The sequence below is a fragment of the Bos javanicus genome, chromosome 1 (genome assembly GCF_032452875.1).
Source record: "Bos javanicus breed banteng chromosome 1, ARS-OSU_banteng_1.0, whole genome shotgun sequence".
Taxonomy (NCBI): Eukaryota; Metazoa; Chordata; class Mammalia; order Artiodactyla; family Bovidae; genus Bos; species Bos javanicus.
Window position 1 is genome coordinate 87,741,777 of NC_083868.1, and position 24,654 is coordinate 87,766,430.

General features: G+C 36.8%; 2 protein-coding genes across 3 annotated transcripts in view; one reads left to right on the top strand and one right to left on the bottom strand.

Moving 5' to 3' along the window:
• The first annotated feature begins 49 nt into the window (after positions 1–49).
• On the top strand, positions 50–18,066 carry MRPL47 (mitochondrial ribosomal protein L47). 2 transcript variants are annotated; one of them, XM_061415296.1, is made up of 7 exons: positions 51–193; positions 2,872–3,023; positions 3,552–3,612; positions 6,725–6,821; positions 12,693–12,823; positions 14,941–15,036; positions 17,052–18,066. In XM_061415296.1, exons 1-7 carry the CDS (start codon positions 96–98, stop codon positions 17,173–17,175), a joined length of 759 nt encoding a protein of 252 aa, XP_061271280.1. In that variant the 5' UTR covers positions 51–95; the 3' UTR covers positions 17,176–18,066. The 2 variants fall into 2 exon arrangements, with proteins under 2 accessions (XP_061271290.1, XP_061271280.1); XM_061415306.1 differs by lacking the exons at positions 2,872–3,023; positions 3,552–3,612 and having other exon boundaries at positions 50–193.
• ACTL6A (actin like 6A) overlaps positions 17,596–24,654 on the bottom strand; it is a 31,435-nt gene continuing 24,376 nt past the window's right edge. The window contains exons 9-14 of the mRNA XM_061415285.1: positions 24,241–24,302; positions 23,754–23,868; positions 23,525–23,605; positions 21,643–21,738; positions 19,304–19,390; positions 17,596–18,065 (exon numbers count right to left, since the gene is read on the bottom strand). Of these exons, the coding sequence (XP_061271269.1) occupies positions 17,985–18,065; positions 19,304–19,390; positions 21,643–21,738; positions 23,525–23,605; positions 23,754–23,868; positions 24,241–24,302 (522 nt within the window). The 3' untranslated portion in view covers positions 17,596–17,984. The remainder of the gene's footprint in view (positions 18,066–19,303; positions 19,391–21,642; positions 21,739–23,524; positions 23,606–23,753; positions 23,869–24,240; positions 24,303–24,654) is intronic.

The following is a 24,654-nucleotide window of genomic DNA, read 5'->3' on the forward strand; positions in this document are numbered from 1 at the left end:
CAAAGTCAACTCCCGTTCTCGCCTTCCGGTCGGCGTGAGACTCCGGAAGTGACACCGTTTTGGCGGAAATGCGGTGTGCTTGCTGATGCGAAAAGATGGCTGCTTCCAGTTTGGCTGTTTTCTGCAGAAGAGTCTCAGCCGCTCTGAAGGCTTCTACGTCGTTAATTAGTTCTCAGGCCCTTGCTAGCACAGGGTAAGTTATTTGAGGAGTAGGTCTGTCCACTTCCCCAACTTTGGATCTTGTTTGGTTGTTGACATGCTGAAAACGCTTTGGGCTGGGAAGGCGGCTTTGATGGCTGGACGCGAGCCCACCATCGTGAGGAGTCAGTGACCTTGGAGAAGTCTCTCACCTGCGACATGTCCGTGTCTTCCTCAAACATTTTGTTGCCACTTACTGTGGACCAGGCAGTTCTCAGGGTCTGTAGAAACCCAGTATTTGTTTAATTAAATGTGGAGGTACGGAAGCATCCTGCTTGACTGAGTTTTCAAAAAAATTCACTTAAGAGCTTTTGGCTGTGGAACTGAGCGCTGTGTCAGGTTTCTAATAGATTAAAAGGGGGGAACGGGATGTGTACTCCCAGAGCCTGTCAAAAAGAGGTGTTCAGTAAATTTTGAGTGGATAAATGAAAGCCGAGTGAACTGAAAGTCGCCTTGCAGGTGTGAGAAAAGAATATACTACACACGGTGGTTATTTCTAGAAAGACGGCTTGTCTTCTGGACAGACAGATCATGTTTGACGTTAAGCTGTACGATTACCTCCCTGTTATTAGCTTTTGTTTTTAATGAGTTGAATTTTACAAATTATTGGGGTTTTTTTCCCAAAAGGAAGTAATGTGTGTGCTCTTGAATCCAGCACAGTTATTGGGCATCCCTCAGCTATAATGTAATACCTTACATTAACCTCAGAGATAAGCAGTGGTTTGAGTTTGTTTGTTTTTTTTTATTTGCAGAGATTCAGGGGTTGTAACTTGAAAAGTAGCAGACTTGAACCAATTGTCTCTTCCATCTCATCACCCTTTTTCCTTAAAAATAAGTTTAGATTTTTATCATTACTATTAAGTTATACGTTCATTTACAGACACTTTGGAAAATAAGGGCTTCCCTGGTGGCTCAGACGGTAAAGCGTCTGTTTACGACAGGGGAGACCTAGTTCGATCCCTGGGCTGGGAAGATCCCTTGGAGAAGGAAATGGCAATCCACTCCAGTACTATTGCCTGGAAAATCCCATGGACGGAGGAGCCTGGTAGGCTACAGTCCCTGGGGTCGCAAAGAGTCGGACACGACTGAGCGACTTCACATTCATGTTCTGGTGGCTCAGATGGTCAAGCGTCTGCCTGCAATGCAGGAGACACGGGTTCGATTCCTGGGTCAGGAAGATCCCCTGGAGAAGGAAATGGCAATCCACTCCAGCACTCTTGCCTGGAAAATCCCATGCACGGAGGAGCCTGATAGGCTACAGTCCATAGGGTCGCAAAGAGTCGGACACGACTGAGTGACTTCACTTTCACTTGGAAAATAAGGTAAAGTGTTTTGAAAAGAAAGTAAATATCAACTATTGTTTTACCATCCAGAGATAAACAGGTTTTCTTCTTTTTCACTTTCAGAATATACACATACATGTAATTTTTAAATAAAGTCAGGATCATATTTACATGCATTTTTATATTCTACCCTTGTTTCATCAACTTTTTTTTTTCAATTTCCAACCAAAAGAAAAGTTGTAAAAGTAGTACAAAGAATAACCATATACTCTTCACTTATATTAATCACTCCCCAGTATTTTGTCACATTTTTTATACTTTTTATATCCGTGCTTTTATTCTTCTGAAATATTTGAGGCGTGTCAGAATTGCAAGCATCGAGACATTTCAGCATGAATTTCCTGAAAACAAGAAATGTCTTAACCACAATACTACAATGATCACACTGGGAATATTTTTTCTTTCTTACTTTTTTTATTCATAATCCAATCAGTGGTCATTTATCATGTTAATTGTCATATCTTTTTAGTCTACTTTAATCCAAAACAGTTTCTTTTTTTCTCTTTGATGTTATTAATATCTCTTTAAGAAGGTCAACCTTTTTAGAATATTCATTCATTTGGATTTGTCTGCTTGTTTGTTCATGATTAGATTCAGGTTAGATTTTTTTTTTTTTTGGTAGGAATACAGCGTTTGTGATACATTTCATTATTGTATTTTAAATTATTTCTCCAGGTCATTAAATATTGTTTATAAGTATGACTTTTAGATTTTTCTACATAATAAATTATCATGCAGATGCACAATAATTATTTTAACCATTTCCAAGTTGCACATTTACATTATTGTCAGTTTTTTGTTATATATAATGCTTTACTAGACTTTTTAAAAGTGTAGTTGACATATATTAGTTTCAGGTGTACAACAAATGATTTAATATTTTCATACATTTCAAAATGATCACCACAATAGACATTTTGATTTATCAATTCCCATATGTGATCATTTTCTTCAGTTGAAATTTTTAAATCCAGTGAAATTACTGGCTTAAAGGAAGAATCACTGGGCCTCAGATGTGTTGCAAAATTGAACTTCAGAATACTTTTATCTACTTATATGCCCACCAGCAGCATATGAAGGAGCTAAAAATGTTACCGTAAAATATAATTAGTCAATATATTATCTCTGAAATTATGTTCTAAATTACAGGATAGCAGCATCTATACTGGGGATATTAAAAATAATTTTTAAAGCATTTTATGAGTTTATTGTTTCTTGTGCAGAAACCCTAAGTTGGTTTTTTGACATTGTAAATGAGGAAATGATTCCATTTATTGCCTATAAAATCCAGATGTCATGAAACTTTAATCACTTGTTCATATATGTTCAGTTGCAGGTTTTCTCTGAGTCTGTTGACTAAGAATACACCAAATGTCACATCTTTTCACCAGTGTAGATTACTTCAGACCACATTGTCTAGGAGAGGACTGGAAGAATTTTTTGATGACCCAAAGAATTGGGGGGAAGAAAAGGTGAAATCTGGTGAGATATTTGGGTTGACCAGTATTAAATATATTTATTAAACCTTCTATCATATTTGGATTATTTATCCAGTTTGGGAATTACTTATGTTATTTTCTTTTTTCAGTTCCTTTGGGAATGTCTGTTAGAGAAAAATAGGAGGACAGTATAATAGTAAACTATTCGTTGGCAGGTTGACAAAAGGTTTAGAAGAGAAGCAGGTTGAAATATTAACTGAAGTGAGGTTTGGGGTTTGTTCTAGATTTCACTCTTTTAGAGATAATTGAATATTAATTTATAAGAATAGTATTTTGAGATTAGACTGAAATATATTTTATACTAATACTGACATGTTTTGAATGCTATTGCCAGTCACATTACTGATATCTAATTTAATCACAATTAAGTCCTAATTATATATTGTACTATAGTATCGAAAACTATTATGTATTTTATAGATAAGGAAACAGGTTTAGAGAGATTAAGTAATTTGTCAAAGGACACGTAACTAGAAAATTATTTCACGTTATGAGTTTATCACTTTAATAGGAGCTTCGTGGACCTGTCAGCAGTTAAGGAACAAAAGTAATGAAGATTTACATAAACTTTGGTAAGTATACTGAGTGCATTAACGTCTAAGAGTTTGAGGCAGTTATAGTATAATAATGAGATATAAACTTGATCTGATGTAAGAAATTAAGTGAAATGATTTATAGTACCATTGGTGATATATAAGATCATTGAAATTTTTATAAGTACTCCAGAGGTTAAGTTACATTATGAGAGACGTGTCAGAGTGAGTTGGGAGTTCAGAAGTTTTACTGTAACTGCTACCAGTCATACTACCAATTCCAGGGAACTAATGAGACAGAATGGGGATGAATTGGCCACATGTCGTCTTCTTCCTTTTAATTATTTTGCATGGCCTGGAAGCTTTAGCTTAATTGCTTTGAGAAAGTGTGTAGGAGGATGCCCTTAACTAGAAATGTAGGTAGGTTTTGCTGGCAGGTTCTCCTGATGAATTAAGAGTTGAGAGGATTTAAGACAGTTGATTTGTATATATACATATATTGAGTATAAATTGAGGTATGATGACATAACATTATATTAGTTTTGGATGTGCAGTGTAATGCTTCAGTATTGGTATATATTGCAAAATGATCACAATAAGTCCAGTTAATACAGCAATTTTTTTTCTTTGTGGTGAGGATTTTCAGGATCCATTCTCTGAGGTACTTTCAGTTATGCAATATAGTATTACTAACTATAGTCACCATGCTGTACCTTACACCCCCATGACTTTTTCCTTTTATAACTGGAAATTTGTACCTTTTGACCCCACCCCCACCCTCTGCATTTATTGACTATATTTAGCGCAAAGATATATTTGTTTGGACTGTACTGTGTTTTAAAAATTGGGAAGTTTAACACAAAAATAAGGACTTCTGGCTCTTGTAAAATCAGACCTGTGGTGTTGCAGCACTGAACCTACATTCCTACATGTAGGTCACCAACATGGGGACACTTGGCTGGTCTAAATGGAGCGGTGCCTACCACTTCTTACCCACCTTGTTCTTTCACCAAGCCCCCTTCACTCAGCGCTGCTATTTGTCCAGGCACTGTAGAAGGCAGTTACAGTTTTATCCCTTGATTTAAAGGGTGGTTTATTTTTCATGGCAGATTAAAGACCTGTAAAATGCTTATAAGATCACTAATACTACAAGCTTGTTCTTGTGATACAATAAGAAATAATATACTTTGTCTTTTGTCTCTGATGGCTTAACACATAGCTCCTTAATTCCTTGTAATTGCCTGAGTGATGTAAGTGTCTTTTGTTCCAATTAAACAACTCTCAGAGGTGAAGTGGGCAGGGAGGGCGTTGTTGCACAGCTTCAGGAAAGACCAAGGCATGATTAGAGGGTGAAGAATTCAGCCTCACAACCATGCCCACCTCTGGGGGGAGTTGGGAGGGGGGAGGGTCTAGAGATTGAGTTCAGTCACCAGTGGCCAGTGATTTAATCAGTCATGCCTGCATGATTAAAAGACCCTAAACAACTAGGTTTGGAGACCTTCTAAGCTGGTAAATACATGGAAGTTCTGGGAGGGTGTTGTGCCCTGAGAAGGCAGGGTAGCTTTGCACCCCATGTCTGTTTCTTGTCCTGTGCGTCTCTTCCCCCTGGCTGTTTCTGAGTTGTATCCTTTATAATAAACCAGAGAGTAAAGTGCTTTCCTCAGTTCTGTGAGCTGTTCTATCAAATTATCAAACCCAAGGAGAGGGTTTTTGGAACCCCTAACTTAGAGCAGGTCTGTCAGATACATGTAAGGCCTAGAAATCATTATTGGCATCTAAAGTGGGGCAGTCTTTCTTGTGGGACTGAATCGTTACGTTTGTGGAATCTGGCACTAACTTCAGGTAGTTAGTATCAGAGGAGTTGGAAAAGTTGTGTTAGAAAAGACAATATAAGAAGGACAAACCCTCATTTGGTGTCAGATATGTTACATGAAACAGCACAGATTCATTATAAAAAAACTGTTGTCTTACAGCCTGTTTACTGCCGCTTATTGGTAAAGGGATAGTTAAGGCAGTTTCAATTCATCCTGGCTAAAACCAAATCATTTATCTTCTGCCACTTTTCCCCTCCAAATTGTCTTCTTCCACACCAAAAAGTAGCCCAGTTCCTTTGTGTCGTGTTCTCTGCCCCCCCATGTTTATTTCCTTTCTTCCAGCTCTACTTCTCAGTCAAACATAATTTATTCACAAAACTCACTCCCATTCAAGCTTTGCCACTTCATGTTTTGATCTCAGTATTTGTGTTTGCTTTGGTTTTCTTTCCAGCCTAACTTATCCCATCTCTTTGATGCTTTCCCTGACCATCTTGGCCAGAAGGAATGTCTCATCTCTCCCACTTAATTCTCTGGTACTTGTTGTCTATACCACTTAATACGCCACAGCACATTACAGTTGTGGAGGGGGCATATGGGCTAAAAATAGAATGGATTTATACACAAGGAGTTCATGATTTGATTTAGCTGAATTAGCTACATGCCCGCCAAATACCTTACTTGTCTTAGCTTTAGTTTCTTCATTTAGAAAGTGGAAATGATTCCAACCTCAGAATTATTGTGAGAATTCAGTGAAATAAATGTATGCTATACTAAGTCACTTCAGTTGTGTCCGACTCTGTGCGACCCCATAGACGGTGCCCACCAGGCTCCCCCGTCCCTGGGATTCTCCAGGCAAGAACACTGGAGTGGGTTGACATTTCCTTCTCCAATGTGTGAAAGTGAAAAGTGAAAGTGAAATCGCTCAGTCGTGTCCGACTCTTAGCGACCCCATGGACTGCAGCCTAACAGGCTCCTCCCTCCATGGGATTTTCCAAGCAAGAGTACTGGAGTGGGGTGCCATTGCCTTTTCCGGAAATAAATGTATATAATATGCTTAAAATAGGAATTGAACAGGTGTTAGTTGCCTTCCATCTGCTCTTTCCGCTTGGAATGTGTGGACTATATTGTATGCTTGTTTGTAACTCTTCTGGTACTTCCTTAATACAGTATGTGGCACTTGGAAAATTTAGTGAACAAATGAGTGAGACTAGATATAGCTCTGTTTAAAGGATTATTCTAAAGGACTTTTGAGTACAGATTATTAATTTTGATGTCAAAATCCACAATTTTATTAATATAACTACAGAATAGCATTACTAGTTCTGTTTTTGATATAGGTATGTTCTCCTGAAAGAAAGAAACATGCTCCTAACTCTAGAGCAGGAAGCTAAGCGGCAGAGTCTGCCAATGCCAAGCCCGGAGCGCTTAGAAAAGGTGAGATTTGTGGGAGTCTGGAGACTGCTGAGTGTGGGGTAAAAGCTAAAACGTGTGAGCGTATGGTTCCTACAATTCTTGGCAAGTAGGTTTCTTTCAATTTCTGCTTGATTTTTAGGAGATCTACATTCTTAAGCAACTATTACTACTATCTAATTTAGAACATTTCCATCCTCCCAAAAGGAAATCTCAGACCCATCTTCAGTCATTCCCATTTCTACCTATAACCCCCAAATGTGCATGGACCTATCTTAGGTAGATCCCTAGGAGTCAATTGCTGTGTTGTGTGCTAAATCAGTGTTTAACATTTTAGGAAACAGTCCAGCTGTTTTCTGAAGTACCTGCACCATCTTAGATTTCTAATTCTGGTTTAACTACTTCTGCACCCACTAGGTCAAATTTGTTTAATGCTTTTTTAATAATTGGTATAAAAAAACCTATAACAGAAGTGTTATCATCTTAACCATTAAAAAAAATACTTACTTTTGCCTGCTCTGGGTCTTTGTTGCTATGCAGGGACTTTCTCTAGTTGCAGTACGTGGGCTTCTCTTTGCTGCAGCTTCTCTTGTTGCGGAGCACGGGCTCTTGGGCACGTGGGATTCAGTAGCTGTGGCGCATGGGCTTAGCTGCTCTGCAGCATGTGGGATCTTCCCCGACCAGGAGTCAGACCTGTGTCCATTGCATTGTTGCGGGGCAGACTCTGAACCACTAAACCACCAGGGGAGCCCCATCTTAACCATTTTAATTAAGTTTTTAATTAAAGTATAGTTAATTTATAAAATTGTTTCAGGTGTACACCATAGTGATTCAGTTTTATATATATATTTTTCTTTTTTTTTTTTTCCAGATTGCTTCCCATTATAGGTTATTATAGAAATTGAACATGATTTCCTGTGCAAGACAGTAAATCCTTGTTGCTTATCTATTTTATGTATAGTAGTTTTTGTCTGTTAATTCCATATTCCTTATTTACTTTTCTCCCCACGCCCTCTCCTCTTTGGTAACCATAAGCTTGTTTTCTGTGTCTGTGAGTGTTTCTGTTTCATATTAGAGAGTCATTTGTATTATTTTTTAGATTCCACAGGTAAGGGATACCATAATTGTCTTTTTCTAACTTCACTAAGTATATTTCCTAGGTTCACCTGTGTTGCTGTAAATGACAGTATTTCTTCCTTCATTGTGTCTGAGTAATAACTCCATTGTGTCGTTGTGTGTGTATACATGTATATCGCATCTTCCTAGGCCAGTTGTCTGTTGGTGGGCACTCCAGTTGCTGCCATGTCCTGGCTGTTGCAAATAGTGCCGCTGTGAACATTGGGGTGCATGTATCTTTTCAAATTACAGTTCTTTTTTCCGGAAATATGCCCAGGAGTGGGATTGCTGGGTCATACGGTAGTGCTGTTTTTAGTTTTTTTTAAGGAAAAGTATTTTCCGTAGTGGCTGCACCAGTTTACATTCCCACCAAGAGTTTTGAAGGGTTCCCTTTTCTCTACACCCTCTCCAGCACTTATTATTTGCAGACATTTTGATGGTAGCCATTCTGGCCAACTTGAAGTGATACCTCACTGTGGTTTAGATTTGCTTCTCTTTAGTCATTAGGGATGTTGATCATCTTTTCATGTTGACTGTTGGTCATCTGTTTGTCTTTGGAGAAATGTCTATTTAGGTTTTCTGCCCCATATTTTGATTGGGTTGTTTGTTTTTTCAATATTGAGTTGTGTGAGCTCTTTTGTATAGCTCTTTTGTATTTTGGATATTAACCTCTTGTCAGTCCCATCATTTACAAATATTTTCTCTGGTTCCATATGTTGTCTTTTCATTTTGTTGATGGGTAAAAGCGTTTACATTTGATTATGTTCCATTTGTTTAGTTTTGCTTTTATTTCCTTTGCCTTGGGAGACTGACCTAAGAATATACTGCTACAATTTATGTCTGAGAACATTTTGCCTGTGATCTCTTCTAGGGGTTCTATGATGGCTTGTCTTTTATTTAGGCCTTTAAACCATTTTGAGTTCATTTTTTTTTATACAGTGTATTTTTTATATGGTGTATGAGTTATTTTAGTTTTTGCTACTCTTCTGAGAAATTCCTTCTCTTTCTATTCTAAATCATAATCTTGCAGGGTGGAATACCTGGGTTGCAGGATTTTCACCTTTCAGGGCTTGAGTATATTGTGGCACTCCCTTCTGGTGTTAGGGGAGCTCCATGAATTTTTGAGTAACTGACTTTTCTCTTGCTGCCTTTAAAATTCTTTTAAGTTTTGTCATTTTAATTATGGTATATCTTAGTTTGGGTGTGTTTGGGTTCATCTTGTTTAGGACCCTCTCTGTGTGCTTCCTGTACCTTGATATCTGTTTCCTTCTTTGAGTTTAGGAATTTCATTGGTAATTTCTTCAAATAATATTTTTTGATTCCCTTCTCCCTCTCTGTTTTCAGAATCCCAATCTGTTAGGATTCAGAATCCCTGTTATGCACAAGTTGGAACACTTTGTGATCATCCCATAGACCTCATATGTTGCTTTCATTTTTTTCATTTGTCTGTCTGCTGTTGTGATTGGGTGTTTTCCATTATTCTGTCTTTGCAGATTACCCAGCAGGCTAGAGGGCTTGACTCCTCATGTAGGACCCTTGACTGGCATGGGAGTGCCCAAATTGTAGGTTGATCCACTCCCTCTCCACGTTGAGGGTCTGCCCATGTGGACCTGCTCTTCCTTATAGATCCCTCCCAGGGGCACAGATACTGGACCTGAGGCCTTCTCTCTGGTTACGTGGAGATCTTCCATGCAGCTTTGGTGGTACAGGAGATCTGTAGTTTCCAGTTAGTTTTCTTTGAGAATTGTTCCACATTGTGTGTGTGGGGGGAGATGAGCTCCTCTTCCTCCTCCTCCACCATCGTTTCCCCTCCTGTATTCAGCAGTTTGAGTACTTTCCCATTACTGTGAAAAGGTCACTGTTACTTTAGTTAGGTTTTCTTCATCATTAACAAGAAATCACTTGGTGTCGTTATTTCCATTCCTTTATTTCCATTGAGGTAATCAATCCTGTGTATTTCCTATATATCCATCAGAATTTTTCTCTGCAAATAGAAATGTGCCTGATTATTTTTATTTACATACATTTATTTATATTGTATATACTCTTCTGAGACTTACATTTTCTACTAATATATTTTAGAAATTTTCCCACATCAGTAAATGCAGATCTGCAATTATTTCTTCCATTTAGAGGTTTTGTTTTATTTAGTTAGATTTGTTTGTTTATCCATAGAGCGCTTTCAAGGTCAGCTCTTTATTGATGTTTTTTCCATACCATAGTAAGGCAGTGAGATTGGAACCCAGCTTTTTGTAATTGCTTCAGTCTTGCTTCCTAACCTCAACTGCTTCAGGTTTCTTTCCCCACACTGCTCACCACTGTTAGGATCTGGGTATCCCTGCAGAGGGTCAAAGAAGGGGTGGAATAAAATCTGTTATTTACCCTAATTATGGGGAAGTTTAATCTGCCTTTATAAAAATTGAGTTGCATCATATTTGGATTTTTTTATTTTAATAAAATATGAGACTGACAGAAAAATTATGAGAACAATACAAAAAGGCCTCCTTCAGCCAGATTCCCTGTGTGGATACTTAACCACGTTTGCTTTATCCTTCTCTGCCTCCTCTCTACAAAAATACAGTTTTCCTCAACTGTTTAAGAATAAGTTCTATATGTGATATCCCTTTACCTGTAGGTATTTAAATGTATATTGCCCTGCCCCCCAAAAAAGATCTTATTGAAATTTCATGTTATCCTAATATATGCTTTATAGCAAAGAAAATCCTGACTGATGTGTTTTCAGTTTTGTCTCTTGACTTTCCTTTAATCTGATGACTCAGTCTTTCTTTGTGTTTCGTGACATTGACATTGTTGAAGAGAATGGGCCAATTTGGGCTTGTATGATATTTCTCATGATAATAATCATGATTGGCAGGAATGTCATAGATGTGATGCTGTATTCTTCTCAGTGCATCAGGTGAGGAGGCATGCAGTGTTGATACATTCTGTTATTGAAGTTCTTAGCATTAGTAGGTTGGTTATTGTGGTGTTAGGTTTCTTCACTGTATAGTTACTAACTTTTCTTTATTTTGAGAACATGTAAATCCCCAAACTTGTAACTCATTGGTTTTAGCATCCATCCATTGAGGCATGATGATTCATGCCTCAATCAGTTATTACTGTGATGTTTGCTAAATGGTGATTGTCTAATTTCATTGTTCATTCTACTTATTAGTTAGCTTTCTTCTGTAAGGAAGGGCTTTTCCTTTTCTCCATTTCTTCTATCTTCCTTTCTCTTTTTTTTCTTGATTCATGGATTCCAACCTGATTCAATGAGTTAAAATCCTTTAGTTTTGTCATTCCAGATTTGGCCATTGTGGGTTATTATGGCTGGCCTCGGTGTTCTCATCAGTCTTTGATGAGGAATAGCAGGATATGCTGGATTCATCTTGTACTTTTTCTGCCTCAGCCCTGGAATCAGCCATTTTACAGAGGAACCCTGCTTCCTTTGAATGTTTTTCATTGCTGCAAAACATTTGTAAAGTAATGTGATTTTATTTTTAGGTATGTTTGCCAACTCTGCTTTTAAGGAAAGTTGTGCTTCAGAGACTCTTTTAAGTGGATTGGCTGTTTATAAATAGCTCATTGTTTGTTTGATGAAAAAACTCTTGCTAGAATGGTGCTGTTCTAAGACTTTTATTAAACTTCAATAGTAGATGATTCCCTCTCCTTGCTTTCAAAGATATATTTTAGAGGTGAACTTCAGCCCAGTAGATCATATGTACAGTATTTTCTTAATTAGAATTTAAAATATAAAAGTTTTCTCCAGATAAACTGAAAGTTATTATTTATGCAATTTTCTCAGCACTTTTGTGACATACTACTAATGAAAATTTATCAAGAAAAATTTTAAAAGAATTATGCTCAATTTAAGATATAAGCTGAAACTTTGGGAACTATACAAGGACACTCTTGCCTCTGGGAAAGTTATAAACTAGAAAAGAAAGCTCTTTGAGAGTGACTTTTTTGAAGGAGGTGTATCTCATTGATACTTCTGATTTTCTTTCTTATCTGTTAGCAGTAACATGAATAACTGGATGTTAGCTCTGTGTTCTTAGTAACCATTTATTTTCTGTCTGTGTGAGCTAACATTAGATTTCAGTTAGGAGCCTTAGCTCTGACCTTGGGCAGACTCTTTAATGTAGTCAGTCAGCAGCCAGGTTTACTGAGTTCCTGAGAGTCAGAGACTTTGTATTAGGCTCTGATCACTGTGATCCCTTCACTCCTCTAAGTTTGTCCTCAAAATAGGATTTGTTGTTCTTACCCGTCTTATTTCTCATGAATTTTCATATGGTTGAAAGGAAGTAGCATGTGGCTTCAGCTGTTCAGTGTGGCTTTGAGTTAAGCAGGTCAAAATATCTGTGTCTGAGTGTTTGGGACACACTGACTAATTAAGGCCAGAACATAGGTTTTACTATTTGAAAAGTCACTAATTGTTATCATTTTGTAATAGCTCATTGAGTTTTGAAATGATGAGTCAAATTGGGTCTCCAAAAGGAATCTATGCAAGTGTATCCTATTCAAAAAAAATAACATATGGAAATTTGAGCTCAATAATTTTTAATTAAACTTTAAAAAAAGTTACAGAAAGTGATACTACAGACACCTATGTATATGCATACCTAAGCCAAAAATATTTTTAGAAAATATTTGACAGAATGGTTCTTTGACAAAAAGATTCATCATAGATTTTCTGTAGCATAGTCCTTATGTGTTCTCTTTCTTTGGAATGCTGTCATGGATGATTGTTGAAACTGTATTTCTGTATTCTTTTCTCAGGTAGTAGACTCCATGGATGCATTAGATAAAGTTGTCCAGGAAAGGGAAGATGCCCTCAGACTTCTTCAGACTGGTCAAGAAAAGCCTAGACCCGGTGCTTGGAGAAGAGACATCTTTGGAAGAATCATCTGGTACATAGTAGCTCTTCTGAGATGAGAGTGAAGCCCCATGCCTTATTCTCTGTCCAGTATCTTCTAAGAATATCTAGATACATTATAGAGATGTAGCTAATATAAACAGAGGTCCCCAGATCCCTTTGGAACTTCAGGATATGAATGAAGGTAGCTTTGTCTGGTATCCCTTGGCATCCCATTCCCATGGTTCAGTTATTTATAGGTTCTTCATAGGAGTGGTTCTTAATCTTAAGTGAATCATATGACCTTTTGAGAATCTGATGAAAATTATAAATCCTTTCCCCAGAAAACTTGATATATGCACGTGTAATTTCAGAGGGTTATAAATCCCATGAAGCTCATTGTAGGACACACCTATCCTCTTCACCCATTGAGAACCTGAAACTATTTGAAGAAGTTCTTGAGGAATAAGACCCTGTGGACCAGTCTCAAGTTTGCCCCATTGCCCTTAGGATAGGCCCTAGTCCAAATGTTGAAACAATTTATTTTCATTACATCTTTCCACTTCTGTGACATCTTGTCTCCTGGGTCCATTTCCAAAGTCCTGTCAGACTTTGGGAAAGAATGTGGTAATAAACATTCACACTGAGCTATGAGAAATTGAGAAGACCCAGTGTATTCTGTCTTCCAGGGGCTTATTTGCATTTGGGTTGAACTGCCGAAAGGAAGCATCATTAGAAATTTAAACATCAGTCAAGATGAGGAAGGAATTTTGGGTGGTTGGAGACCACCTCTGTACTCTTGAAATTACACTGCATAATAGTGCTTATGCATTTGGTAGATTATTTTGTTTTCAATTAATTTTATTTTTGGCTGAGCTGGGTCTTCTGTTGCTTCACATGGACTTTCTCTAGTTGCAACGAGTGGGGGCTACTCTTCGTTGCAGCGTCTGGGCTTCTTGTGGCGGCTTCTCTTGTTGCAGGGCACAGGCTCTAGGCACCGGGGCTCCCGTAGTTGCAGCACGGGGGCTCAGCAGTTGAAGCTCGCAGGCTCTTGAGTGGGGGCTCAGTAGTTGTGGTGCACAGGCTTAGTTCTGCAGCACGAGGAATCCTCCTGGACCAGGGATCAAGCCCGTGTGCCCTGCATTGGAAAGTCCTGGTAGATTCTTTTAATTCCATGTAATTCTTTTAATGGAGTTTGTGGTAATGGGGTAGCTTGGAGCCAAATTTAGGTGAATGGCTGTGTAGTCTGTAACTGTGTGATTCAGTGCAGAAAAGAGGAATTGCCAAAACATTTGCCTAAGAACTTTGATTTCTTTTCTACAAACATTTATTGAGATTAATCCAAGCTGAGGTTAGATAGAAAGGGTGAGGATAGAGGAGAGAAAGTGTCAATTTTAGAATGTGTAAGAGTGCTAATCTTGTTAAAGTTTAAAAATTCTTGCTTTTTAACTTTTCTGGAGTTAGAGTAGTAAACAAAGCAGTTACATCATCTTATTAACCAATGTAGCTTATTAAAATCAAACATTACAATTCCAAAAGTTTGGTTAAATGCCCTGAAATTAATCCTTCTGTTACTTTTTTAATTGAAATATTTTCCAATGTTAATAGTATGAATTCACAATTTCCTTTTTTCCCACTTAGCATTATTTTTTAGGTTTTGTTATGTTGAGGCATACATAGGTAGATACTTAAATCACTTGGTGAAATTTATTACATTTTAAAAACATAAAATATATACATGTGAGTATCAGTGTTTCAAATTGTATGTGTATATACACGTATATGTGTACATATATAAAGTTAGTACATACATATATGTATGTAGGAAAATTACAAAATACATCTGGTAATGATACACTCCAGTTTATGACTGGAAGCTATTGTAAAAGTAGAGAACTTAAGTTGTGTTTTTAAACTTTTATATATGTATTTTTAAAAGTGATCTGAAGCAAACATTGCAAAATATTAATGTTTTATAGTGGCTTCATGAGTGTCTGATACCTCTTAGTTTAGACTATTTCATAATGTGAACTGTATAAAAATTTTAAAAGCTTTAAAAAGCCAATTACAATTTATTGAAAACATATCTAGTCCAAAGAAGGCTAAATCTGTAAAAAGTGAAAATCTGTTGCATGTTTTCTGTAGAGTGATACCTTTTTGTTGTCGTGGCAGGCACAAGTTCAAGCAGTGGCCTATACCTTGGTACCTAAATAAAAGATATAATAGAAAACGATTCTTTGCAATGCCCTACGTGGAACGTTTTGTCAGGTGAGCACAAGTACCCTTAGCACTAAAACATGTCTTCACATCAGACAGTGTGTGTTAAGCTTTTATATGACTAATACATGTTTATTGTGGAAAAACTAGAAAAATAGGTTAAAAAAAAAAAGTCTTACATAATTTCACCATCCAGAAATAGCTGCTAGCATTTTAATGTATATCCTTTCAGAAGTTTTACTATCTTGCTCTTCATCAATATATATAAGTAGTTGTTTAAATCTTTTTGTAATGTTAAAGTTCCATACACTTCAGCTGCATAGAATGTGAGCTCATGTTATTGCGGGAATGATGAAATGAGAGGGTGCTTGGGTGAGGAAAGGAGCCGATTGTAGTATATCTGAATTCATGTTATCCTGCAAAATGGTGATTTCTAGATACTTTGCATAGCAGGTTTGTTATTGAAGAGGGAGAAATAGGACTTCTGTTGCAGTGGTTACCTGGGTGATGAGTGAAATGGTTACAAGCTGAGAACTATAACAACAAGATTTTTAGAAACAGCTGTTTGAAACACTGGATCCACATCCAAAAACAGACAGAAGCCTGAGAAGAGCTTTAATCCCCAGAATTGCAATTGAACAGGAAAATAATTGCCAGTGTCTGCTTTCTGGGGTCAGGGTGCCACTTAACATCCAGGGCTGTGGCTGCAGAAACAAGGTGGGGAAAATTGCCCGGTTACTGGCTAAAGGTGCTACAGATCAGAATTCAAGGCAGAAAAGCAGCTGGGAATTTAAGGGGAAAATCCTAGCAGCACAAGAACCACAGCTTTTAACAACTGCCTTAGATAATGCAGCCACCTTTCAGCATTAATTCTTTTAAAGACTAATTTTTTCCTCTCAAAGCTTGTTTCCATAATTAAAAAACAAAAGGACCTTTAAAAGCATAACCTTGCATGTGAGATGAGCACAATTATACGGTAGTTTGAACATTCTCTGGTATTGCCCTTCTTCAAGATCAGAATGAAAACTGACCTTTTCCAATCCTGTGGCCACTGCTGAGTTTTCCAAATTTGCTGACATATTGAGTGCAGCACTTTAACAGCATCAATCTTTAGGATTTTAAATCACTTATCTGGAATTCTGTTACCTCCATTAGTTCCTAGAAATCACTATATTCAGTGATTTAACTTCCTGAAGGAGTGTCTCCAGAATTTGTCCTTTCTACTCTCAGTTTCTGCCCTAGTGCAATCTGTCTTCATCAAATTGAATTATTGAACATTCTCAAGAATAGTAAACCTTGCGTAGGAGTCTCAAGAGGGCAGGGATAGGTATAGTTGTGGCTGATTTTCATTGTTGTATGGCAGTTGAAATTCAATACCTTAACTGCATTGTTATATTTCAGTTTAAATACAGTAGAGGCCTGGCATCCACGAATTTATTATTTGCAATTTTGATGATTTCAAAATGACTCCAGAGGTCAACATTTTAGCTGAGGCATGAAGGCCTAATGTCCCAGGATGCTGATAGGTAGAGGCCAACTCAGTGGCAAGTCCAACAAGCACTAAGCATCATCTCTTAGCATGGTTTTATTCTCTCAGCGTAGGGGAAATGATGCTGGACTGGGTGCTATTTGAAATTAGGAAATTTCTAAATGTCTCAGGAGGTAGGACATAAATCTAATGTATTCAATAAAATTACATTATTTCTAAAATAAAGGAGAAAGCCCAGTTTGTTGCAGACTCGAGATCTGTTCTTACTTTCCCAAAGAGAATTGGTGCAGGGTTATAGATGCAATCAATTTCTGTGGCTGCACCAAATGGCATTTGGGATCTTAGTTCCCCAAATCGAACCTGCAGTGGAAGCACAGTCTTAACCACTAGACCTCATGCTTATCTTTGACTTGTGTAGGTTTACAGTGGTTATTCAAGTTTAATAATAAACATGGCACACCTAATACAGAGACTGGCATGACTGAGGTCTTTAAGTAATTGATTTGGACATGTTGACAGTACTAAGTAACAGGGAAATCATTTTGTATAAATTGCTGTTATGCTTTTATTTTCCTAGATTGAGAATTGAGAAGCAAGCCCGCATCAAAGCAAGGAAGATAAGTTTAGCACGAAAGAAAGAAAAGTTTCTTCAGAAAAAGTTTCCACATCTTTCTGAAGCCCAGAAGTCAAGTGCTGCCTAAGACATCTTAACCATAATTTACTATTTTGTTTTTCTTGGATTACATACAAAAGTAAATACTAAGTGGTTTATAAATAACTTGTGTTTTTAGTCAAAGGACTGTCGATTGTTTTAAGAGTTATTATGGCATGCTAATTTTAGAAGTGGTCAAAATCAGATATAAAGTTCAGATTAAATTTCCATTTTATAAATTTTGTGTCTAAGCAGACTTTTAATTAACTGCCTGCATCTTAGAGTGGGAAAGTGATACCAACTGCTGTAACAAATAGGCAAAAAGGTAATTTTGGAATTCAGGTAACCTTAACTACTGTTGTTACTAGATATGAAGGAGCTATGAATTCTGTTTAAATAAACAGTGGGTACAATGATAAACACATTTAGTATTTAAAGTAGCAAGTTACAACACAACAGTCCAAAAACATTTCTGGAATGGCTAGTAATTTTTATTTAATTTTAAAAGCCTAATGTAAAAAGTATAGGCAATAAGTTTTACTAGTCAATAAAAAGCAATTCTACCAATCCACTGGTAATATACTAAACAGTTGGAAAGCATTTTACTGAAAGCAAAATATTTAGAGAAAATAGACATTTATACAAAATTATAAAATGCTTGTAATAAGAATAAGTGCATTTCAAGGAAAGCACAAACTTATTTTAATTTATAGAACCAGTTAAAGCCTTAAAAAATTTAAGTGGAATTGAAATATGCAAAAATGTATAAACATTCTACAAAAGATGGTGGTTCTTTTCCTGAGTATACTAAAGCTATGAAACGTAAGGTGACATAGAAGGTAGAGGTTTGGGAACTTATCAAGGGCATTTCCTTTCTACACACTGCTTCCCTCCTTCTTCATATTCTTGTTTGGAAATCCACATCTGCTGAAAGGTGCCCTGTGAAAGGAAAGAAAAATTACATATATGTACTTTTCTATTGGGAAATAAATATTTCCCAAATAAATATTGGGAAATAAATAAAGATATTTCTTTAATATCTTCATTTTCACAATTCTGAATCTTTTAAGAGCTCTTATACCTCTCCCCAAATAGTACTCAGATTACACCCTTCTTATTTCTGCCCTCCTCTAGAATACCCAAAGACACTATTTAGCCTTACCTAAGTTTACATAGGATATTAAATCTTTCTATACTGTCTTGAGGACTTAGAAAATGCCAGGAAAGGAAGATGAAGGAAGAGTTTAGCTATGATGGCTTGGTTAACGGCAACAACAGAAATTGTTGGAAGGCTTGATCCTGGTATAGTGTTTATGCAATGTTCTAGCATTTGATTAACGGTAACATTTAGAACTCAGACTAGGATAAAGTTTAGCAAGTACACAAACAACAATACACATGCACTATACAAAATAGAAGGTGAAAGGAAAATGACCAAAGGGGAAGGATCCTGGACTACGTTACTATTCAGACGTGTAAGCAGGAGAAATCCGTTCCCTGTGACTATTCAAGTGGATTCGTACGTATTCAGTTTTGAACTAAGAGACTAGAAATAAAACATAGACCAGAAATAGATAAATGGGCAGTTAAAAACATTTAATAGTTAATAGCTTTTAAAAATATTTAGCGTAAGTACTCATTTACTTTGGCTGCTCTGAGGTGAAGGGGAAATTTTCTAAATTTAGGATACAGGTAAGTGCAAGAATTTCCTCCTGATTTCAAGGGTAGGAAGCCAGTCCAAGCAACATGTAAACCTCAATACCATGACTTCACCATCTGCCCCAGGCACCAATTCCTGACTTCTGCCTCAGCAATAGGCCAGGGAGCAACCAGAATCTAAGAAGAATGATTTAATTTTAAGTGGGCTGCAGATAAGTCCTGACCAGTGCTAATGTGAGTAGTGTTAGAAGAGGCATGGATAAGTTAACAGATTCCTACCTTGGAGAGGGAAACTGTAATCAGACTGACAATACCCACTAATAAGGCAATGAGGCATTTTTGTCATTTCAGAATAGGTAAGACTAGCATCAGGTCCTCTACAAATGTGACAGATTTAAAATGCAAAGATAAATGATGCATAGCAATTATTTTAGTCTTTTTACTAAATTTAGTATTTTAAGTGATACATTCAAGTTAAATAAGAATCTTAAACTATTTTGCAAAGTAGATAAACTAACCAAAGAAGCTAGAATGGAGCCACCGATCCATGAACTAAACCTCCGTTCCACTGTCGTATTATTTGCAATCAGTTTCAACCGCATACTCTAAAACAGAAAAGGAAGAATAAGTATTAGTGTGATCAAATAGAACAAGGGCCTCAATTTAGGAAATTCAGTTTTGATGACTTATTAGTGGCTCTGGTTCAAGCACTAATTATACATGATTATTTTGTAGTAGCTAGGTTAATAATAGGCATAAGTTGAACTACTGTATAGGATTTTAAAGTACTTTGTCTTGTGTAATTTAGTAAATTATATAAACCTTAGAAAACTGCATGCTAGAGTACAGTACTCAGAATTTCATCTTAAAACAGCAAATATGTACTTGAACACTTATCATATATCAAGTAGTGTGCTAAGTGCTTCATATATTATTGCATTTTATCAACACCGAGTATAATTACTACCCCAACTAGCTGCCCTTTCTGCAGTCCTCCTCAACTTTCTAACTTATTCTTTGGGCCTTTGTACTATCTTGGTTCACCCCCTCCTCACATTCCTTCCTGCCCCCATCCAAATCAAAATGCAGACGTCAGACTCAGGGAAGTTTATTCACACTTTTCTTTTCAGATTAGTGTTTCTGTTACGCTTGAACACTATCTCCATAAACATGGTTTTATGGCTCAGCACTACCCCTATCTCACTTCTGTATGGAGAGAACTCCAGATTGTTGATACTTACCAGTTACTCTATATATGAACATTCAGTTTGAGTCTGTGCATGCAGTAGGGGTGGAGTATGTAGGATGGGAAGGAGGGGTGCTGGGAACAGAAGGGATGAACACGGGTTTTATAGGTGAGGAACTGCTCAAATCCTATTACAATGGATTTCATTACATTTTAATTGCCTCCTGAAAGACAAGGATAGCATCTACCTGGTCTTGAACAGACCTTGGACAGCCCATGTCTATATATTCATTATTCTGGGACTTTCTATGAAATCTAAAGTACTATAATCAAGGTATATTCCAGATCAGTCTGTATCTCCAAAAATGTAAGGAGGTGTCAATCTTGTGCCTGTATCAATACTTAAATATAAAGATTGTGGCATATGTAAAACATTCAAATACACAGATTCTATAGATTCTGTTAGGGCCTATATAACCTCTAATAAATTTTTTAAAATGTATTTATTGCAGGATACCTTACAAAAAACTACTTGATGGATGTTTAAAAATCTAAAAATTCCTCTGTTACTAATGTACCATGTACACTACCTTCTCTCTAAACCAGATTCTTCTATCCCTTTGAAAGTTATCATAGTGTACCAAGGGATGTTTTTAATAAAACATAAAAGCTCTTCAGTCCTCTGCCAGATTTTACCCTGTAAATTTTCTATGTAAGTGATATGACTGGTACCTATCTTTCTGGGTTGAACTGTATCTTCCAAAGAGGTATATTGATACTCCCCAGTTCCTGTGAATGTAACCTAATTTAGAAATAGTCTCCAAGAAGAGGACAGACCCACAAGGGAGAATGCCATATGATGATGGAGATAGACACTAAAGTGCTATAACTGCAACCCAAGAAACGCCAAGGATTGTTGGCAAATCATCAGATAACGGAAAGAGGGAAGGAAAAATTCTCTTCTGTAGGTTTCAGAGAGCACGGCCCTGATAACATGTTGATTTCAGAATTCTAGCTTCCAGACGGAGAGGTAATAAATGTCTGTTGTTTTGAACCATCTACTTTGTGGCACTTTGTTACAGCAGCCCTAGGACATAATACACCATTGCATTCATCTTTTCAGCCATATAGCATGCCCCACTTCTATGCAGACTACAAGCCAACTACTTCAAAATGTTAGAATATACCCTCTTCCCTTCATATTTTTGCACATATTTCACCTAGATGTTTCATAAACTGTCAACCAACTGAACTCATTCATTGAAACAGCTCTTCAGGAGGATTTCCCCTGACACTCCAAAGTGCCTGGCGGACGACATACTGAACCACTTAGCACATTACAGGTTTACTTTTTTGCAGGTTTAGTCCTCCTAGCTGACTAAGCCCTTGGTGGGAAGGGACTATATTTTCTATCCCTAGTGCCTAGCAGACTGTAGGCACTTAAGTATGGAATCAATGAATAAATTAAGATTCAAATAGTAATGGGCAGTAATGGGAGTAACTAATAGATGTCATCTAGAAAAACTTTATTAATAAGGAGTATTAATACTATACCAGGCACACACAAATACCATCAATCTACTGAAAAACAAACTGTATCTACATAGATTTTCCACCAGTAGGAGGATATATATGACTGAAAAATACCACTGAAGAACACACACAACTTACTGGGGGTGTTTTCTGAGAGAGTTCTCTGTTCAACCTGTCGGTAAAGCTCTGTATTAGTGTGTTTCCTCCTGCCACTATCACGCTGCCATAGAGACCCTGGAATGAAACAAAAATAAATGAGCTCCAAATGTTTCCAACCATTTTAAACACAACTACAGATAAAACCATGTGTTCCACTACAGTTTTCGCTTTTTAAATTTTTTACTTCTATCACACCAAGTAGTTTCATCCAGTGGTTCTCAATCCTGGCTGCACATCTGACTCATTTAGGGAGCATTTAAAACACCAGTGCTGGGGGCAATTAAATACAAATTTCTGGGGATGGAGTCTAGGAAAAGTTTTGTGTTGGTTTGTTTAAAACTCTCCAAATGATTCATGTATTAAAGTTTAAGAACCACTAATTTAAGGCAACTATTCTAAAAGCCAACCATAATTTTTTGGCAGATAGCAGCCAGTATTTAACAAGTTTATTTCCTAATTACATCATCTCAGAGTTCTAATCTAGAAGCTATGGCATTTAAAATTGGACAGATTATGGTGGACAATACATACTCTGACAATAGTCCTGGCCAAAATGACTGCTACCTTTCTCTTCTGCAGGGATGACCTTTTTCAAAATCCATATGCTGAGGCTTCCTCCATCAAAAACAAATTCCTAGTAGTAAGGAGTATGTGTGCTAAGTTGCTTCAGGCATGTCTGACTCTGCGATCCCAGAAACAGTAGCCCACCAGGCTCCTCTGTCCATGGGATTCTCCAGGGAAGAATAATGGAGTGGGTTGCTATGATCTCTTTCTGGCCCAGGGACTGAATGTCTCCTGCATTGGCAGGTGAGGTTCTTTACCACAGCATCACCCGGGAAGCCCAAATAAGGAGTATATTTTACCTCTAATTTGCATGTATGCATCAGAAAGTTAAATATCAGCCTGCCTTTTTAGTGGCTAAGCTCATATTTTAAAAATTTAGTCCATGTTTAAAAAAATGTATTCCAAATGTCTATATAACCTTAGCTATTAGCACTAAGCTCTAAGCAAATGAAGAAACTAAAAAACTGAGGTAACACGTTGGCTACAAATTAAAATCTAGGGTTTAAATAAGATATGGTCTATCTAATAGTGTGGTCCAGAATATAGAGTTGTGTCCAACTCTTTGTGACCCCATAGACTATAGCCCATCAGGCTCCTGTGTCCATGGGATTTCCTAGGCAAGAATACTGGAGTGGGCTGCCATTTCCTCCTCCAGGGGATCTTCCCAACTCAGGGACTGAACCTGGGTCTCCTGCATTGGTAGGCAGATTCTTTACCATCTGAGCCACCAGGGAAGAGGTACAGAATATGGAGTCAGTCCTTAAAACTTGGCAAGAAACAAACTGATGAAAAAAAAAATAAAAACCTTGGCAAAGTAAAAAAAATACGAAGTTTATATCTAAACTCCATGTAAAAGTTACATAATTTAAACCACACCTTCTTAAAAAGTAAATCTGTACTACATACACTAAAACCACTAATATAGTTTGGTTTTGTCACATTTTAGGAAACCTCTAGACCAGCACAGTCCAAAAGAACTTTCCGTGCTGATGAAAATGTTCTAGCTACATTTATAATGTGGTTCGTGCAACTGAAGAATTGAAATGTAAATTTCTATTTATTTTAGTTGAACTGCCATACGTGGCCAAAAGCTAACTACACTGGACACGACAGCTTTTGAGTTTTGCATTTTCCCTTTTCTAGTAGAACTTCATTTTTTTTACATATTCTTTCATAAAATGGACTTCAGAGTCAGTGGCCAAAGTTGCCAACTTTAAAAAAATGATGGCCATAAATACCGGGGCCACTGGTTTGCCCTAAAAGATACCCTTATGCCATAAACAAGAGTGGCACTTACTGGTCTGATATCAATATCACACATTCCAACACTTGTAGTGACAACATGACTGACGCCCAGCATCGTATTTCCTGATAACCCCTACAACAAAACAGAAACCAGCAGTCACACAGAAGACCTTCAAACCATAAAGCACATAGAAAAAAGTTTATAGTCTTATTTAGCTTTTGTAATTACAAGAGATCTTTAAAGGAAAAAACCAGGGTGATTATGAAATAAACTTTTATACCTTTACATTGGAAGGGTCAAATAATCCTTCAGGAATCTTTAACCGTTCTGCTCCAAAATCACAGTTGTAGCCATTGGGGAATTCATAATGAACAGTTGGCATCTGTGCAGCTACTCTGAAAGTGTATCAGACAATATTAAACAGAGACAAACATCCTCTTCAGAATTACAAACTATTATAAACAATATTGAGGAATTATCAGCTTGTAAGAAAGCAGAATGGTAAAACCTTATTTTCTTTCAAAATGTTATTCAGTATTTAACCTTTTATCTTTAGACCAGTTAAGCATATTCTACAAATTTTTAACTAAACAAATCAATTTCTCTCCTCATTTACGAAATACACAGTTTTTTTAAAAAATTGAAGCATAGTTGATTTACAATGTTGTGTTCGTTTCTGGTGTATAGCAAATTGATTCAGTTTTATATATATGTGAAGTATACAGTTTAAGTTTTAAGTCTTGTACAAAAAGAACAAAAAAACATACTGTTCATCGTAAGTTGAATCTGATACTTGAAGTACTGAGGCTTGAAAATCCTGGATAACACACTATGAATTAAAAAAAAAAAAAAGGTTAAGAAACAAGATTATTGAGATCTGTCTTTATAATCTATACTTTCATAACATTATTTTCAAAACATTTTTCTTCTTTTTCTTCCCTTTCCCATCCAAAACATTTTTCTTAATGAAACTGGACCACGTTCCTGGATGGCTAACTCATTTCAAGCGTATAAATCTACCCAGCCAAGGACTCTGAGCATCAAGAAACTTAATTCTTAACACCTGTATTATGAACTAAATTATATAACATTTAAATTACAACTGTTATGGAAAAAAAAAATGATGAGATAAAAATAAGTGGAAACCCTTGTATCACAGTTCTGCATAATAAAACTTTTTT

Coding starts and splice junctions, on each gene's coding strand:
- MRPL47 (XM_061415296.1), top strand. CDS start 96: ATGGCTGCTTCCAGTTTGGCTGTTTTCTGCAGAAGAGTCTCAGCCGCT. Junction 3,613..6,724: donor GAAGATTTACATAAACTTTG/GTAAGTATACTG, acceptor TTTTTGATATAG/GTATGTTCTCCTGAAAGAAA. Junction 15,037..17,051: donor TACGTGGAACGTTTTGTCAG/GTGAGCACAAGT, acceptor TTATTTTCCTAG/ATTGAGAATTGAGAAGCAAG.